The 19965-nt window shown below is 41.7% G+C and overlaps 2 protein-coding genes across 2 annotated transcripts; both read right to left on the bottom strand.

Annotated features, from left to right (window-relative positions):
• Window positions 1-3680: 3680 nt before the first annotated feature.
• LOC115372880 (G-protein coupled receptor 4-like) lies at window positions 3681-5351 on the bottom strand. The gene is made up of 6 exons (XM_030071039.1): window positions 5166-5351; window positions 4588-4769; window positions 4111-4434; window positions 4061-4071; window positions 3823-4021; window positions 3681-3726 (listed from the first exon to the last, which is right to left on the bottom strand). Exons 1-6 carry the CDS (start codon window positions 5349-5351, stop codon window positions 3681-3683), a joined length of 948 nt encoding a protein of 315 aa, XP_029926899.1.
• A 9089-nt stretch (window positions 5352-14440) lies between these two features.
• Window positions 14441-16517, bottom strand: LOC115372670 (G-protein coupled receptor 4-like). Its single transcript, XM_030070736.1, has 4 exons — window positions 16450-16517; window positions 15863-16050; window positions 14739-15103; window positions 14441-14636 (listed from the first exon to the last, which is right to left on the bottom strand). The coding sequence occupies exons 1-4, from the start codon at window positions 16450-16452 to the stop codon at window positions 14467-14469; spliced, it is 726 nt and encodes a 241-aa protein (XP_029926596.1). The 5' UTR covers window positions 16453-16517; the 3' UTR covers window positions 14441-14466.
• Window positions 16518-19965: the final 3448 nt, after the last annotated feature.

Genomic DNA, 19965 nt, shown 5'->3' on the forward strand with positions numbered 1-19965 from the left:
CCAGGCGAGGCGGGGGCGTAGCGCAGATGCGCTTCGCCAACTGGGTATGGCCAGGCGGATTTTCCAAGTTTGGCACGCCGTTCTCGGTGGCGCAAGTACTCCGCCGTCCCTCCTACCGGCGCAAGGGAGGAGAGAAGGCGTGGAGTGGGTTTGACACAGCCGATTCACATGTAACCAATCAAATGAGCCCCTGTCCTTGCCTTTAAAATGCGCTGCGTGAAGGCGTAATGAAAGTTTACATAGCTGACATGGAGGTCTATTGCCGCAGGCGGAGCGGAGCCCAGGAGACAGGCGCGGAGCGGAGACCGGCGAGCAGTGCGGACACGTCACCAAAACCTCACAGGCAGGCTTCCGGAATGTCAGGCACATGAACAATGCAATAAATACCGAAAAAAACACTATTCAATGCTACGATCACAATCAGCATCTCCATATCAACTGTCCCGTCACAACTGATGTCAGATCAAAGGAGATTGGCACCGTTTGTGCTGATCGTGAGGTTTTGGTGATGTGCGCCAGCCAGCCAAACTTCCACTACGCCGGCTCCGCTCCGCCTTGCGCTGAAAGTAGACGTGGTTTCAGATGGCGAGCTTTTGGCGCATCTCGGCGAAGCCTTTTGGCACGAAACTGTCACTGCGCCAAGCCGAATCTGTCGGCACCTCCCCCCGCTGCGCCACCACTCCCATCTCGGCGAACCTCCGCCTGCGAAACTTGGAAACTGTCCGCCTCTGCCGCTTCGCCGGTCGAAACTAGCTCTGCGCGGGGTTCGCCTCACTGCGCCACCCCGCGCTGCGCCGGGAAACTAGAGCCCCATGACTTAAAAATGTGTACAACTGTCACAAAATTTAAAAAGATGTACAAAAATAAGCTATTAAATAAATATAAAACATTATGATTAAGTTTCAGAATACACATGTATGGGTGGGTGTGGGAGTATATGTATATATGATGTGTGTTTATGTGAACTTGTGTGCAGGTGGTTTATGATTATGATTGGGTATGTACCCGTCCAGGCTCTGTGGCCTACTAGCCACGGATTGTGGTGAGGCACTGTGGTAGATGTCCCTGGGAGTGGAGCCATGCTCTGGTTGATAGGCCATATAGTAGGGTGTGGCATGTGAATGTTGCATTCTGCAAAACGTGTCTTCTTTTTTGCTTTAAGTTTTATTAATCCATTGTTGATTAATTTAAGATTATTACTATTATGCACAAACTTTTTCCCTTAACTTGTTTTCAGTTTACTTATATAATGGTTTAAAACTGTGACATTGTTTTTGTTAATAAATATCATAGTTTCCTTGTAAAAAGGGTAGGCCAAATAAGCTTTGGCTTCAGCCTATACCTTTTCGGTACCACTATTAGTGGACTAGACTGTAAACTATGTATTTTCTTCTTCTTTTTTTTTAAATGGACCGAAATAAAATAAACAAATAAATTAAAAAATAACTAACTGATATCTCTATCCTATCTTTTCTTAGATGATGGTTGTGCCAGTCAGCAGAGGGATGTTCTCCCTGATGTTCAGCCTGGTCCTGGGAGCCTTGTGCTCCATTTGGCCCATGGCCTATGGAGGTAAGACAATTAAAAAAAAAAAAAAAAAAAAAAAAGCGAATCAGCACTAAGTCACCATTTTGAGCTGTAAAAAAATGGTTACATGGCTTCAATATAGCACCAATAATCCTGTACATAATTTCAACATTTTTAAATTAAGTAGCCCATCAAAGTCAAATAATTGTGTTGACACTGAAAACTCATGAAGCAACACCATAATTATCACATTTAATGCATTTTTAAGGTGAAAAATTAAGTATCGTAGTGTGACTTGAGTTGCATTCTTTTGGGAGAGTTTATGACACACACTGCTGAAGAGGAAGTGTTGTGTGTGTGTGTGTGTGTGTGTGTCAGAGAGCTGCACTAAAAATCACAATTTTGGGGCTGTAAACATGGTTATATGGCTTCTACATAGTTAATGCCAATAATCCTGTACTTAATTTCAACATTTTTCAGATTAAGTAGCCCACCAAATTCCTTCAAAGTGAAATAACTGTGTGTATTTTGTCATCTCATGTTTGAACTATGTGACGCTTTGTCCCAATATGAAATAACTTCCATTAGGAGCCTATGAGCTGCCGCCCTGCCAGCTCATCAACCAAACGGTGTCCTTCGAGAGCCTGCAGCCTGACTTCTGCATGAACGACTCACCTCACTACTACTAGTCTCATGTTTGCTGGAACATGCATTGCATCAAAACAAAATACATACTATCTGCATGATACATGATCATTATATTCACCCAATGTACTGATCCCTGTGCTATTATTAAATTATAAGGGGAAAAGCCACATCAGTAATCTGTCTTGCATGTAAAGGGAAAGAATAACATGGGATATGCCAGTACTTGCTATCCCAGAGTTAAAAGCACACAATACCTACAGAAAGCTCCTTAAAGATACTCCATGAATTTAGTTGTTACATTCAGCAATACATATGATCTCATCTCCCAGGGTTGGATTTTATAAAACAAGGGTGGGCGCAACACTGGCTTTGTCATCATTACCTGGAGTCCTTACCATGACCATCAATGAGGTTCAAAGGTACTGTAGCATTTAAGTGCCATTTGATGTATTGAAATGACAGAAAAATGTGATCTTTCAGGAACAAAGTTGAAACATTGAGGAGCAATTTCCATAACATAATACACAGTGGGAAGCTGCTGGATCCCAGCTTGAATGTTTCGTATGCTGAGGTTTTCTGTCTCTTTGTCTGCATCTAATCGTTTTTTCACCAGTTACGGTCACTAACCCCAAGCATGCTCTGAGCAATGAATATGTACAGCTGCCATCAAATCAGAGATACAGGTTTCAGGGTTTAATAGGGTCAGTCTCAAACACTCCGTTTTGTGTACCACTCATTACCAAAGTAAAATGAGGAGCGCAATCCCAGATCAAATGTCCGCTGAGGCGCTTTGAAGTACAGTCTCCAGTGATTGTAGTGTTATGTAAAATTCAGTCATGGCTCACAATAAACTGTAAATCAATCTGTCAATCAAATCTCCCACAGTAGCTTCCTGTTGCTCTACAAAAACGTCTGCTTTTTGTCAGCTTATAAAATCTAGCACACATTTCCTGCAGTAAAACAAGATGTAATGTTTGATTTCATCATACCCATTTTTCTGTTAGTTGATCTACAAATGTCATATTTAGCAAGGAAACACAGAGTTTGTTTTTTTTTTTAGTCGCACACTAACATAAGCTGAGCTCTGACCTGCATTGCTGTACTAAACTCTGCATTCAGATTATGAGTTGAGAGGCTACAGGATAACACTAGCTATGAATTCAACATATTTTGACATGTTACTCGAGAACTTCATTACAATAATAATAATAAAAAAAAAACATTCCAAGAGCAAGTTCTTATTTTTACATATATATTTTATTTATTTTTCAAAATATCATTGAAAATAATAATTGGTTGGATTTGAGAATACAACTAAAATTAACTTAAGTAAAACCCTAACCCTAACTATATTAAAATTAAATAAAGTTTATAAGATGACATAAAAATGTGAGGAATAAATAGAAGCACAAACAGCATACAAAAAAGAACATAAATAAAGCACGTTGGTCTTTAGTCTTACTACACACAAAATAACACAGTGCTGCCTGATGATCTCAGTGTTTTCATGAGGGTGTGCAGCCCTCTGGAAGGCTGATAGTTAAGGTGGGACTAAATAAAAGTATGGATTACAGATTCACCAATGTGAAATTTCTCCCATCTCCTTTCCCCTCTCTCCCTCTCCTTGTCTGCCTACATGGAGCTGACATTTGTGGAGTGTTGCTGTTCACAGTGGGGATCTGCCCCTGCTCTTGCTCTGTGGTCATCCTGCATCGACACAGGAAGGCCAGCAGCTTGTCTACAGCCCCTTTCATCATGAAAACATACAGAACCAAGTCCATAAAGGGACTGAACTGAAGTAAGATGAAGGGGGCATTTGAACATTTCACTGAAAATAAGTCATCATCTGGGTACTCGGGGGAATTGAGCTGAGTTAAGATGAAACACAACTTAGCACTTTCATTTATATCATGAGAAACATTGACTGTCATATACAGGAGCAAAATGATCGAGGGCAGGAACAGTGCATAGTTAAGCAGCACCAGAACCAAGGTTCCCACAATAAGCCGTTTTTCCTCAGGGGCAACAGAGATGGAGGAAGACAGGGCTTTGAGGCTCCCAGCCAGAAAGAAGATGAGCAGGGGAAAGGGCAGGAGGACGTAGCTGGACAGGAGGATGTCTTGGGTCACACTATCCTTTATGCAAAAGAGGAGAATGAAATAAACCGAGGGGATAACCCAGACCATGAAACAGACCACCAGAGAGACCTTGACGTTTCGTCTCAAGCGGTACCACACTGGCCAGGCGATGAGCAAATACCTATAATAGATAGATAGATAGATAGATATTAATAATAAAAAATTCTGACTTTTAAGACGCTTCATAAATATCACACCCATGACAACACACACACACACACACACACACACACACACACACACACAAAGGTTCTTTAATAGCAGAGATAGCTACCTTTCCATGGCTACACACACCATGAAGCCGACGCTGGCCATCAAACCAGCGTAATAAAGACGAGTGGAGGTCAAAATTAAGTGTTGGGGTGCTGCCAGCAACATGACAAAGCAGCACATCTGGATGAGATCAGAGACGAGGAGGTTGATGACGTAGACTGGAACAACATGGTTGTCTCGAACCTGCAGGAAAAGGAGTTCAAAATCAGCAAGGCAACAGTAACCAAACCTCACATGACAGATGCAGCTCAATGGGACAGTCAGCAACAAACATGTCACTTTGACTGTAGCATCTCACCTTGAAGTGTGATTTTCAACACAATGCAATCAGTATTGTCACAGATCATGAGTAACCAACAAACCTCTTGGATGATGTAGATGCTTTCTAGAGAAATCTGATGGAAATTTTGTGGGTTTTGAGAGCTGTAAAAACATGGTGCTATTGTCTTCAGTGGTTTAGGAGGAGCCTGAGGTGGAATGACATGGACTAACGTGTGTGTGGGAGATTATACAAATGATAGGAACACAGGTTGGCAGACAATTAAACAAATACATAGATCTTAATCATTTTATACACACCATGGAATACAGAGAGCAGAGGGCCGCCAAGATCAAAGGTAGGCCGATGGAGATGGCAATCCATGATGTCACACGTATGGTGTTTGAAATGAAAGGTTCCAGCTCATAGGGGTAATAGTACTCATACGGGTAACTGTTGTCCCAATAATAGTACTCATACGGATCACTGTAGTACCAATCTCCCATGTCTAAGGAGATGCTGTGTGTTCTTCAGTGAGACCTGTTATTAAGATAGCAGGAAGGGAAAGGAGAAGGGTTTCTTTGCCTTTAGTCAACGCTTGTTTTACTATTACCAATACCGCTACTACCACCAGAGACATAGGGCCCTATCTTGTGCCACCCGCTACCCGCTGCCACGACCCGCTACCCGCAAATTGCGGATTTAGGAACTTCCGCTATCCCTAAACGGTATCTTGCGCCACCCGCTACCCGCTATCCGTTATGCCGACTGCATCATTTGCGCCTGGAGGTGTGTTCGTGGGCGTGTTTCATGCGCTATCCCTAAAGTTGCTATCTTGCGCACACACTTTAGGGAAAGCGGATAGCGGGTGGTCAGGACCACCCGCTATCCGCTATCCCTAAAGTTTGGGCTGTTAGGAGAGCGTGCCCAGGCGGCTTCAATGCGCGCCCCGACGGAGCCTCGCCACACACACGGTCGGACTGATACCGGGATGCCGCCGGAATGGACTGAGTATATTACTCATATAGACTGTTTAGAGGAAAGACTGTTTTAATTGGACACTTACGCCAGCACGTTTTATTGTTTTATCATAAGCCAGCAGCTGTGCTATATTTTTATTATTATTTTAATATTTTATTTGCCCAATCTACCTTGTCAATAAATTAGTTTACACATAGTTCCCCCTCTGCCTCTTGTGTGTGGTGTGTGACCCGGGGATTTTACTCAATCAGTACAACCTTGTGACACGTCCACTTGGACACATGTGGCTCCATCTCCCGAATTAACTCGCCTATAATATAATATATAATATGTATATAAAGCCAACTTGCTTTAGCCTCAGTAGAAGCCCTGAGAAAATCTACCTCCCTCTCTCCATCGCGGGTTTAGGATTTAGGATTTAGGATAGCGCAGCCTGCCCTTAAAGGCAATGGCACCTGGCACACTGATTGGTTTAACTGGCATAACGCCCAAAACACGCCTATACATAATATAGCGGGTAGCGCAGGTGTTTTGCGGATAGCGGGAGGTGCACAAGATAGCAACTTTACGGGGGAACGCCTCTTCCTAAATCCTAAATCCGCAAATAGCGGGTTTAGGGAGTCTGGCGCAAGATAGGGCCCATAGTGTACCCACATTTTTAAGGAGACACAAACAGCCCACAATAATATAGTGTACTGTACACAGTAGAAAGGGAACTGGCAGATAATTGCCATCTGATGTTAGCAGGTAGCAGGTCAGGGAAAGAAGAAGGGTCTCTCTCTGCCTCTAGTCAACACCTGCCAGCACAAGCTCATACAAACATGCCCACAATGCTTAGCAATAATTGAGTTAATAAAGCTGCAGAAGAAAGGGGCTTGGCAGCTAAACAGTATCTGCATTTTCTAGCACAGCATTCTTGTGGAAGACTTTTAAGAAACAAGGAGGGAGAAACAATTACAGTCACAATCTGTGAATTATAAATAGTAGAAAATGTAAAATAGAAAAAAAATCCATTAAATTTGACAGATGCTGAATAACAAATCCCTGAGTCAGGATGATGCCACCAACGTTGAATGATCATTATGCTGGTTATTACTAATACACATAACAATGTAGAAACGTAAGGAAAAAGGCTCAGTGATAATGAATAAGAAATTTCAGCATGATGCCTCTCAGGTTGAATTGCCATTATGGTGGTTATTATTGTTATAACAAATAATAAATAAAACAATACATAAATAAATAAACATGAAGTTCGACATTAACTTAGAAACAGGAATAACAGACATACACAACAGGAGTAAACAGGTTAAAAGGGAACCTCCAGATAATGCTGCAAGAAGTTGCATAAAACTGAATGTATGCTGAATAATAAAATATATATTTACAGTTTGAAAGCTGCTGGATCAAAGTCTGACCGTGTTGCATCCACCAAAGTCCACCGAATCTTTGTCTGCATCCAAGCAGCCGATGTTTAGGAGATACTCTAAATAATTTCCCAGCAGCCTCTGTTCATCTACAACTACTGCTGCTGCTGCTACTACTGGTAGTACTACTAATGAATGAATGAATGAGTAAATGAATGAGTGAATGAAGGCTTTATTTCAAACATGTGAATGATATAAATCACACCTGAAGCACTTTAGTTGATACTTTGTATGTTTGAAAAGGAGTAGGAAGAAGCATCGGCTTATTAATTCCTACCCCTTCTCCACTTAGTATCTTAGCACTAGGATATCTTACTACCTGTGCGTTTTTTTTTGTTTGTTTGTTTGTTTGTTTTTTTACATACTCCCAACACAAACAGGCAAACAATCATAAACAAACAACTACTACTACTAATAATGATAATATTTATGGGTACAGAGCTGCAAACAAAATTAAATGTGGTTTACAAAGTTAACAATGTAAAGACAGAAACAATAAATTCAGGATTATGAAACATTAAAGTCCAAAAGAGCCAAGCCTGATCTTATTGGCAGATCGGAGAATCTGGGGGCCTGATAAAGAAGCTGCTCTCCCTTATGATACGATCAGGCAACAAGCTATTTCTGTTTATCACAGTAATCACATCATAATGCCACATTAGGCTTCAAAGTGGTATAAATTCTTGCCATGTCGGCTGCATGGAGGAAGCTTTAAAAAAAGAGCTCCCCTGAAACAATTTCTGAACCTTTCTACTCCAATTAAAAATTGAACGCCAAATCCTTGATTAGTTCAGTTATTGTTTTTCTATAATCAACCTAGTTTTAACAAAAATATTGAATAGAAAATTGACTATATGCCATGTAACTCCAGTCAGAGCTGTCACAAAGCTCATATGTGACCGACAAACCTCTTAGATGATGTTGCCTATGCTGTCTAGAGAAACCTGCTGGGAATTCAATGTTTTGAGAGCTGTAAAACATGACACTGTTAACTTCATTAGTTTGGGAGGAGGCCGTGAGGAAACTGCAGGGACTAACGTGCATGTGAGGGTGATTATACAAATTTCCGATTATATAGATAGGTAGGCAAACAAATAAACAAATACATAGAAGCTAATCATTTTACACACACCAGGGAATACAGAGTGCAGATGGCCAGGGAGAGTCAAAGGAAGGAAGATGGTGATCCATTTTGATACATTTGAGGTGAATGACAATTCAGTCTCCAGCTTGTGTTGCTCAGAGTCGTTCTCCAATGAGGTATTGTGCAAATCTTTCAAATTTTTCCCTTCCTCAGAATGAAACCTGCTGTTGAGGTAGCAGGTCAAGGAAAGGAGGAGGTTTTCTTTGCCTCTAATCAACACTTGCCAGCACAAGCTCATACAAACATGCCCACAATGCTTAGCAAAAATGGAGTTAATAAAGCTGCAGAAGAAAGGGACTTGGGAGCTAAGAAGTATCTGCATTTTCTAGCACAGCATTCATGTGGAAGACTTTTAAGAAATGAGGGGGGAGAAACAATTACAATCACCATCCATGAATTATAAATAGTAACAATAGTAACAGTCTTTTAAAAATGACAATTTTTCCTAAATTGCTGTACCTCTTCCAATCAATCCTGCTTTCCCAACCACCTTCCCTTTTTCAGTTGTTAAAAAAAAGACCTTTTCAAACTTCATTTGGAACAATAAATATCCGAGACTGAGGCTCTCCTTATTACATTTTCCGCTGGACTATGATTACCAGGACTTAGGCCCCATTTACACGACAACGATTTTTACAAAGAACGGTAAACTTATGTTGCGGTTTGGCCTTTCATTTACATGACAACTGCGTTTTAGGTGCTTGAAAATGCAAACTTTGGAAACCGGGTTCCAGAGTGGAATTTTTTGATAATGCCGCTCTCCCCGCCACCGTGTCAACTGGCAAAACGCAATACTTGTGAAAACGATGACGACACGGCCCCACTTTGTGCATGACTATGACGTTTTCAGCCATGCGCAAACAGGAAAACAACAACAATGGTGGACTATCGAGCTGTTTGTACGCAGGTGCGCGGTGCTACGCTGTGGTGTTACATTGCAAAGTTACACCGCCACCTACTGGCCTGGCATGCACACTACAGCGTTTTCAGTTGTTTTTGCAGATCCGTGTGTACGAGGATCGTTCTCACAGCGTTATCGTATAAACATGGAAATTTTTAAAAACGCACAGGAAAACGTTTTCTGTTTTTATCAGAACTGTTGTTGTGTAAACGGGGCCTTATATGATATTTCTGGGCAGCTCCAATTATAGCATATATTCTTTGTCAAGGATGTCCCTCCAGCATGGGTCACAGTTTAATCCCAGTCAATTATAATCCCCATGAAGTATATGTACTCAGTAGATTAGAGAAAGTTAGATAAACAGACAAAAAAACCTATTCCTCAAAAACACAATAAAGGTTTAGCATAGTGCCCTCACATACATCACATTGTCTTCCCCAGGTTATCAAATTCTGCAGCTCGGTCATGCCCCTTTCGCATCTCATATTGATGCCAAAGACTTCCTTCGGCATCAGGATGAGATGCATGGGGTTTTCTCACTTTAATTATGCAGCAGTGTCGCATGGTGAATTTTAGGCAACAAAACCACTTTGTGACGGTGACGGTTCCTGCTGTTGCAGCCGTTCTGGTGGCTGCGGGGTCGGCGGCTATGGCGACAGCTAACGTTATTCCACCTCCAGCCGCTGTGAGTGTGACGGGGGCTCCGCTGTCTCCCGCCGCGGTCACGGCTCCTATTGCGGCGGCGGCTGCTGCAATGGCCGTCCCGCCTTCCGCTGCCGCTGTGGGTCCTCCTGGAGCTGGCCAGAGGAAAGGCGGCTCTGCTGGCGCTGTCACCCCTCCACCTGATGCTGGTGCCAATTGGGCGGCTGCCCGGTCCACCGTGAGACCGAAGAACAGCCAGCTGGGTAAATCCTCCGCGAGTGGGCTCCCCTCTCCGCAGCCTGCCGTGGTGCAGCCTCCATCCAGCACCACCTGCTCACGGGCCACCAACCACCACCGACCGGCTTCACCTCTGGCCCCCTCCAGCCCTCATCTCCCCCCCGCTGCTCAGGCTGCTAGCACAGCTAATGCTAGCAGCCTTTTCCGTTCTCAACCTCCACAATACATCCTGATAGGTGACTCCATGGTTAGGTCTGTTCCCATCCCAAATGGCATTACATATTCATTTTCTGGCGCAAAAATCCTGGACATACACAAACACATCCCCGCCATCATTGACCGTCACCCGTCTGCCCACACAGTCATCGTACACTGCGGTGTGAACGATCTCAGGTGCAGACAATCAACCAAACTACACGCTGATTACGAGCTGCTGGCTGAGACCACCGAAAGGCTGGGAAAAATTTGCATTTTCTCTGGTTTAATCCCCACCCTTAGACGAGGATCAGAAATGTTCAGCCGCCTCTATAGCGCCAACCAGTGGCTGTCCAATTTCTGTGCAGCATGTGGCTATGGATTGATTAACAACTTTGACTCATTCTGGAAAAAAACTCATCTGTACAGGTATGACAATCTCCATCTTAACAATAAAGGAATCTCTGTTCTAGCCTCTCACCTTTCCAACCATTTCTCCAGCCTTGCCGACTGACGCCATAACACCACTTGTAACGCCACTTTGCAACCCACATTCATCCCAGTCATCGCAAATAATAGGCCACTACACAACCACTGTTCTTTTTCTGTTAAACCTCCCCGCTTTTCCCGTCAAAACTTGATTTATGTTAATATTCAGAACAATAATTCACAGATAACCAGTCCACCTGCAACCCTCACTATGGCACTTATAAATGTTCGCTCTTTAGCAAACATGTCTTTTATTATTAATGATCTGATTTTAGATAACAAGATTGATTGTCTCTTTTTAACTGAAACCTGGCTGGGCGCTGATGCACCAGCTGTTCTCACTGAGGCCTCCCCACCAAATTATAATTTTTAATTTTCTAACAGGAGTGGTAAAAGAGGTGGTGGGACTGCAACAATTTTCTCTAACTCTATTTTAACGAAGGAAATTCCACAAAATAATTACACCACATTTGAATATCATGCATTTGTTTTTAGCAGTCCCCCTATTTTATGTATGACAATTTATAGACCACCTAAACATGCCTCCTCTTTTATCAGTGAATTCTCTGAACTTTTATCAATTATACACTCCTCATATAACAGTCATAATAACTGGTGATTTTAACTTGCACATAGATAACATTTCAGATCCCATTACTATTGAATTTTTTAATATATTAAACTGTATGGATTTTACGCAACATGTCACACAGCCCACTCACAACAGAGGACACACGATACTTTTTAATCTTTACATGCTTCCCCTTGGGGACATCATCAGGAGACACGGCATCAATTTTCACAGCTACACTGATGATACACAGCTCTACATTGCCGTGTCCCCTGATGACACAGGGCCTCTTGATACCCTTTTAAATTGTATTTTAGATATAAAGTCATGGATGGCAGAGAACTTCCTACAGCTCAACCAGGACAAAACAGAGGTTTTAGTTATTGGCCCTGAAGGCAAGAGAGAGAAACCTTTACCAAAATTAAAGGATTTTAAACCCTCACAATGTGTCAAAAATCTGGGCATCCTTTTCGACTCTGAGCTTGATTTTATTCCACATATTAGAAGTATAACAAAGATAGGATTTTATCATCTTAAGAACATAGCCAGAGTGCGCCCGTTTCTCTCTCTGGCCAGCACAGAGGTGCTAATGCATGCTTTTATCTCTAGTCGTTTAGATTATTGTAATGCCCTGCTTTCTGGTCTCCCCAAAAAGAGTATTTCACACCTTCAGTTACTTCAGAACTCAGCTGCATGTGTGCTGACGAGGACCAGAAAGCGGGCTCATATTACACCAGTTTTAGAATCACTACATTGGCTCCCTGTGCATTTCAGGATTGATTTTAAGGTTCTTTTATTAGTTTTTAAGTGTCTTAACGGCCTTGGGCCTTCTTATCTGTCTGACCTGCTTTTACCCTACCAGCCCTTGCGCACCCTGAGGTCCTCCGGTACCGGTCTTTTAACTGTTCCCAACGTTAGAACAAAAACTCATGGTGAAGCTTCATTTTATTATTATGGCCCACGTCTGTGGAACAGCCTGCCGCTCAGACTGTTGATGTTTTTAAACGCAGGCTCAAGACCCACCTTTTTAATCTGGCTTTTATCTGATTCTATTTCCACTCTTTTATGCTGCTTCTATTTTTAATACATATTTATGTTGCCTGCATTGTTGTATTGTTTTAATTTTATTGTTTTTAATTTATTAATACTCACTAATTTATTACACTTCATTTTTTATGTTTATATTTATTTATTTATTTACTTACTTACTTATTTCTTCTCTATTCCGTTTAGTATTGATTGTATTTTACTCTGTTATCTTGTAGTTTTTAGCTCCAGTGTTTTCCTCATGGGGGCCCTCCACACCGGGAGCTGTGTCTGGCCTGCCTGCGGGGGGTGCCGTCCTGGGGGCTGTCCTGGCCTGGATGGTTGGGGGCCCTGTTCCAGGGCCTTATGGCCGTGGTGTGGGCTCCTATCTGTCTGGGTCGGGGTGGTCTCTGTGGTGGTGCCCCCTGTAGTCGGGGGCTAGGGCGTCTCCCGGTGTGGATGGCTCCCAAAGAATGAATGGTGTTTCCTCATCTGGTCCCTTAGTGCTCAGCCATGTTTCATTTTATCTTTGGGTGTGGTTGGGGTGGGCTGGGGTGTGGTGGGGTGTATGCCTGGAGTGTATGCAGGGTTTTCCCTGCCTTATAATTTCTTAGGCGCACCGCCTAGACGTTTTCACCGATCGCCTAGATCAAATGAACGAGGAAAGGGGGAAAAAAACGGACATCGACATATTCAATCTGCAGCTCCTTTAGGAATCTGTTGTTGATGCTAGCTTGGATTGTCCGGAGGGAGTTAGGCGGGTACTGGGCCATACGTCATGAAATACTGACAACGGAATTAACCAATCACTGCAGTGAATAGTTTCTGCTTGAACGCTGAGAGGATGGCTTTCAGCCGCAACACATCCGCTGTAGGCTAGGCGGTGGTGGAATGTATGAATCGCCTAGCGCGAAAAACACAAGCGCTCGCAAACACCAGTGATACAATGGCCATTTGGGTGACTTGTGTGAAGCGTGCAGATTAGCCAAATAAAACGGAATCTAATTTTAACGCGGAATTTGACATAACAGCTGCACCGGCACCGCACAAGCCAAAGGGCAGAGAAACTCTCTAGCTACAGCAGCGCACTGACATAGATTGTGTAACAAAGTGAAGAGTTGCCACTCCGGTGTATTTTCACTGGCTAACAGCAGCACACTGGCTTAGCTTGTCTATTCAGAGAAGAGGTATCACTTCGGCTTATAGTGAGTGAAAGTCAGTTGTCTGAATGATCCATCACCCCGCATTCTTCACAGTGCAGTCCTCAGATTATTTGATTGTAAACGGTCTTTTGATTCATTAGAAAAAATACCATCCAATTATAATTTACATTCCCCTCAAAATGTAATTGAGAATGCAGTTTAGTTATCTGAGAATGTGAGTCTTGGGGACAGGGCTCTTACTCATGTATACACACACATACCTATACACTGATGCAATATATTATCTACAGGTGCAATGCAAGGCTGATCTTTTACCTGCACTGCTGTGCTTATCTTTTTTTTTGTGATCAAATTTTTATTTTCATTTTCATTTCCATTTCCATTTTCAAGTCAAGTCCAGCAGAAGTAGAGAAAAACAGTTGGCCCAAGAGATAGAACGTGCCGTGGGATAAAGCAGTGAAAGCTGCTGTGCTAAACTTTATATTCAGATTATGTTTTGAGGGGCTACAGGATAAGAAGTCATTACACTTTGACATATGCCTTGAGAAATGTCTTCATTACCATGCAAAAAAAAAAAAGATTCCAAGAGTTTTCCAAGAGATTTGTTTTATTTATGTTTTTATTCATGTATGTATTCAAAATAAGATTAATTATCAAAATTAGTTGTATCAACCAGAATTACAAATAGAGTTAAACATGGTTTATAAGAAGACATACAAAATGTCAGGAAAATATCAGCACAAGTAGTAAACATTCAAGAGAAAAAAAAAATAAAACAAAACAAAACTCTCCTCTTGTCACTTTCCCCCTCCTTTCCCCGTCTCCCTCTCCCTGTCCTCCTCTGTCTACATGGAGCTGACTGTGTGGAGAGTGTTGCTGTCCACAGTGGAGATCTGCCCCTGCTCTTGCTCTGTGGTCATCCTGCATCGACACAGGAAGGCTAGCAGCTTGTCTACAGACCCTTTCTTCACAAAAACATACAGAACCAAGTCCATAAGGGGACTCAGCTGAACGAAGATTAATTGCACATCACGATCAAACGGGACAGTTTCACATGTTGCTGAAGAAAAGAGCTCATGTTCCCAACTCAACTGAATGAAGATGAAACACAGTTTAGGATTATAGTCATCATCATGAGCAGTAGTAATAATCTGCACAAACAAAATGATCAAGGGAACAAACAGCAGTGTGTAATTGAGCAGCACCAGAACCAAGGTTCCCACAATTCGCCGTTTTTCCTCAGAGGGGACAGAGATGGAGGAGGACAGGGCTTTGAGGGTCCCAGCCAGGAAGAAGATGAGCAGGGGAAAGGGCAGGAGGAGGTAGATGGACAGGAGGACATGTGGGCTCAATGGACGAGATGATATGATGTTGAGAAAGGTGTGGACCAAGGGGATGAACCAGACTATGATGCAGATCAGCAGAGAGAAGCTGATGTTTCTTCTGAAGCGGAACCACAGTGGGCAGGCAATGACTGTATACCTATTAAAAAAAAACAAAAAAAAACAAAAACGATAGTCTGAAGATCAATCAAAAAATGTGAAAAATATGTATTGTTATGTTTGTCTCCTTTTTTTAAATAAAAATCATGTGTAGAATATGACTTGCAAACTTAAAAAAACATCCAAAGCACTGAAAAAATGTTAAAAAGCCTTTATTGTTACATGACTAAACATGATGTAAGAACCTGGCTGCTGACCAACATGTTTCAGCTCCAAGAGCCTTCATCAGGGTGCCTGAGCTGAAACACGCTGGTCAGCAGCCAGGCTCTTAGATGTGAGAACACACAGTGTGTGTTTAAACCAAGGCTGATGGTGCAGGGGAGGCGTACGTGATAGTCACAATTTTGACACTGTCAAATTGCTGTCTAAAGAACAGAAGAACACAAAAGATTTGCAAAAATTATACCGAGATTACAGCTTATACAGCTAATGCTGATTTAATTTTAGGGGGAGTACATTGCAATTCCTCAGTGTAATGGAGTAGAAAGCAAAAAGTATATAAAATACAATTAAGTACAGATACTTAATACAAGTAATAATACAAATAATACAAGTATGCCAACAAGTATGCCAGCAAGTATTAGACTGCCACTCAGGACATACACTCCTGTGCAGATAGGCATGTTTTGTGTGTTGCAGGGTGGGGTTTGGGGTCCTTGAGCTGGCCAGGGGCATCATAAGGTTTTAATCCTGGCCTACACATCCACACAGGCTAACAGCAGATAAAAGAGATATCTACCTTTCCATGGCTACACACACCATGAAGCCAACACTGGCCATCAAACCAACATAGTAAAGTTGACCAGAGGTTGAAATGATGTTCAAATCCTTGGGTGCTGCCAGCCACATGACAAAGCAGCACATCTGGATGAGGTCAGAGAGGAAGAGGTTCATGACAAAAATTGGAGCAACATGGTTTTCTCGAACCTGCAGGAAAAGGAGTCCAAAATGAGCAAGGCAGCGGTAACCAAACCTCACATGACAGATGCAGCTCACTGTGGGACAGCCAGCAGCAAACATGTCACTTTGACTGTAGCATCTCACCTTGGAAGTGTGATTTTCAACACAATCCAATCAGTATTGTCACAGATCATGAGTAACCAACAAACCTCTTGGATGATGTAGATGCTTTCTAGAGAAATCTGATGGAAATTTTGTGGGTTTTGAGAGCTGTAAAAACATGGTGCTGTTGACTTCAGTGGTTTAGGAGGAGCCTGAGGTGGAACGACATGGACTAACGTGTGTGTGGGAGATTATACAAATGATAGGAACACAGGTAGGCAGACAATTAAACAAATACATGGATCTTAATCATTTTATACACACCATGGAATACAGAGAGCAGAGGGCCGCCAAGATCAAAGGAAGGCCGATGGAGATGGCAATCCATGATGTCACACGTACGGTGTTTGAAATGAAAGGCTCCAGCTCAGGGCGGTAATCGTGCTCATACGGATCACTGTTGTCCCCATAATCGTGCTCATACGGATCACTGTGGTACCAATAATTGTACTCATACGGATCACCGTGGTACCAATAATAGTACTCATACGGATCACTGTGGTACCTATCTCCCATGTTTAAGGAGATGTGTGTTCTTCAGTGAGACCTGTTATTAAGATAGCAGGAAAGGGAAAGGAGAAGGGTTTCTTTGCCTTTAGTCAACACTTGTTTTACTATTACCAATACCACTACTACCACCAGAGACATAGTGTACCCACATTTTTAAGGAGACACAAACAGCCCACAGTAATATAGTGTACTGTACACAGTAGAAAGGGAACTGGCAGATAATTGCCATCTGATGTTAGCAGGTAGCAGGCCAGGGAAAGAAGAAGGGTTTCTCTGCCTCTAATCAATACCTGCCAGCACAAGCTCATACAAGCATGCCCACAATGCTTAGCAATAATGGAGTTAATAAAGCTGCAGAAGAAAGTGACTTGGCACCTAAGCAGTATCTGCATTTTCTAGCACAGCATTCTTGTGGGAGACTTCTAAGAAATGTGGAGGGAGAAACAATTACAGTCACAATCTGTGAATTATAAATAGTAACAATATACAAACGTATGGAAAAAGGCTCAGTTTCACTGATACTGAATAACAAATTTCAGCATGATGCCCCTTAGGTTGAATTGCCATTGTGCTGGTTATTACTGTTGTAACAAATAATAAATAAAACAATAAATAAATAAATAACTATGAAGTTTGACATTAAGTTAGAAACAGGAATAACAGACATACACAACAGGAGTAAACAGGTAAAAAGAAAACCTCCAGATAATGCTGCAAGAAGTTGCATAAAACTGAATGTATGCTGAATAATAAAATATATATTTACAGTTTGAAAGCTGCTGGACCAAAGTCTGATCGTGTTGCATCCACCAAAGTCCACCGATTCTTTGTCTGCATCCAAGCAGCCGATGTTCAGGAGCTACTCTAAATAATTTCCCAGCAGCCTCCATTCTCCATCTCAATACAATATGAAAATTAGTTTACAGAATAATTTGTTTATCAACAGGTGTCTTGTCAGGCTAAGTTGTTTTCAACATTAGTTGCTTTTAAACCACCGTGGCTGAACTGTGGCTCTGAACTCTATATGCGTATGAATATGTTGAGAGGCTGCAGGATACAGGAACATAATTGTTATTATTATTAATATTATTATTGTTGTTGTTGTTGTTGTCATCATTATTAATGTTATTATTATTTTGGATCCAGTTTTAGAAAAATATTTAGTAGAAAATTGATTCATGATAAATACATATGTTGCCATATAGCAACATAATATGACGATGGAAATGTAGTAACTCATTTGCCTGCAGCCATGTTGGCACCATTGGCATGATTGCTTGTTTTTTAGTAAGTAGAAGTCTTATACAGGACATGAATATCAAAAGCCACTTAATTAAATCAAGAGCAGTAGGTTGATAAAAAAAAGAAAGAAAAAAGAATTCTTTCATTACAAAAAAATAAGGATATTTATATTTCTCAGTCAACTGTGCAGGCAACACAATATCCATGCATGTTTTAACTTAGAATTTGGTTCATTAATGCTTGAACTCTATCTTCAGACGCGGGTAATGTTTATGCTGCTTACTGAGAATTCTGTCAATGCAGAGGTCTTAGATAGTGCTGTTGTGGGGCCCCAACACTGTGAACACTTGAGGCCTACTCAGTGGATCATTGGCTGCTGAGGTCCCAGCTTTAGCCCACTGTTAATGTCAGGCTCAAACTATGGGCACTGCTGGAACTTCCAGTGCAGTAAGAAGTTAGTCCCAGTCATCGATAGCTCCGCAGTTTTTCTACAAATGTACAAAACAGTTTAAATCCAGCAATAATGCAGTCAAATTCATTAATTCACTATATAATCTGAAACATGAACCCAACAATAATAATGGTGAACCTTAGATTGATGCACTTTGTGGGGAGATGGCCCAAAACAAAAAGACATTTGTGCCACGACTGACGATCAGATGAGTTTATGTCTGACCTTCAGCCTAGCATTCACAGGTGCACTGTTAATGTTGGGCACCTATTAAAGGGTTCAATTAATAGTAGTATGCTAGAGTAAGTCCTTACTGAGAGTCCTGTCTTTAGAGAGAATTGTTAAATAACTCATATAAACCACCTCTTCAGATTAATTTACAACTTGTGAATGCAAATGCAATTTGTGCCTGAAAATTGTACTGTTTAATCTGACTTTAATCTATATTGTAAATTTTACCTTAACTTAACTTAAATCTTACTGTAAAATGCTTTTTTGGTTGGCTTTAATGTTTGATATGCGTGATGGTTAGTCCTGTTTGTAATTTTTCAGTTACCCTTACTCATGGTTTGAGCTCTTTGGTGCAGAGCAACCCAAAGGACCAGCAGGCTGTTATGGTCTGTGCCAGGCCATAGGTTTGGCTTGTGGTTTTCCTGTGTATTCCCCTCCCTTGCATTCCTCTGCCAGTCTGTGTTTTGAGTGTGGCTTAGGCGTGTCTGTCTATCTCTTTCCTGCTTCCTTGCTCCACAAACACACCTGCTCCTGCTTGCCATCAGCGCACTGGCTCCCACTCCCAGACTTTGCCAGACTGTTGCCTCAGCTACAGTGGTAGAGACGCATCTTGCTGACAGTACTCCCATAGTGTTTGTGTTGCTGCTGATTCCTGCAGCCTTCACTTTCCACTAACCAACAATAAACTGCTTAAACTGAGCTGTTGTCTCCGGTGTCTGCATTTATGTCCCCTTCCTAACTAAACCTGACAGCGAACTAACAGTCATCAAGCCACTAGCCATTAGCCACTAAAAATACTTGTTATTTTTAAGGCTAGGGAAAGGTTTGTTGTCATGGTTAAGGTAAGGAAAAGGTAAGGGTGAAGGTCCTGAAATATTAACTAATGTTAAGCTACTTAGAAACAAACACTGCTCTAGTTTGGATTTGAACTCAGCTGTGTGTAAGATGTGTTGACCACCACACCAGCCTCCTTATGCAGACTTTGTTGCTCCCTTAATATTACACCACAATGTTATTTTACAGGACCGCTAGGTCACTTAACTTTAAAATGTAGCTATAGGTCATAATAAGCTGCTGTACAAATGTCTTATGGGGTCATTTTTTGCCAAAGGACAATCTCCTATTACTACTACAGTTTTCCTAATACTTGATCTAAAATGGTTTAGAAAAGAAGCACAAAGTTTGAAGCTTTTTTCAGTGGCTCTTCATTCTTTACCAAGCACCTCTCTGTCAATGAAGTTCACCAACTCAGAGGTTATAAAAAGCACATTACACTAAGTTAAGATAAATTAAACTGATCTAAGATGAGCTAAGATAACTAAATTGAAGTAAACTAAAGTAAATTA

Source organism: Myripristis murdjan, chromosome 15 (genome assembly GCF_902150065.1).
Source record: "Myripristis murdjan chromosome 15, fMyrMur1.1, whole genome shotgun sequence".
NCBI lineage: Eukaryota > Metazoa > Chordata > Actinopteri > Holocentriformes > Holocentridae > Myripristis > Myripristis murdjan.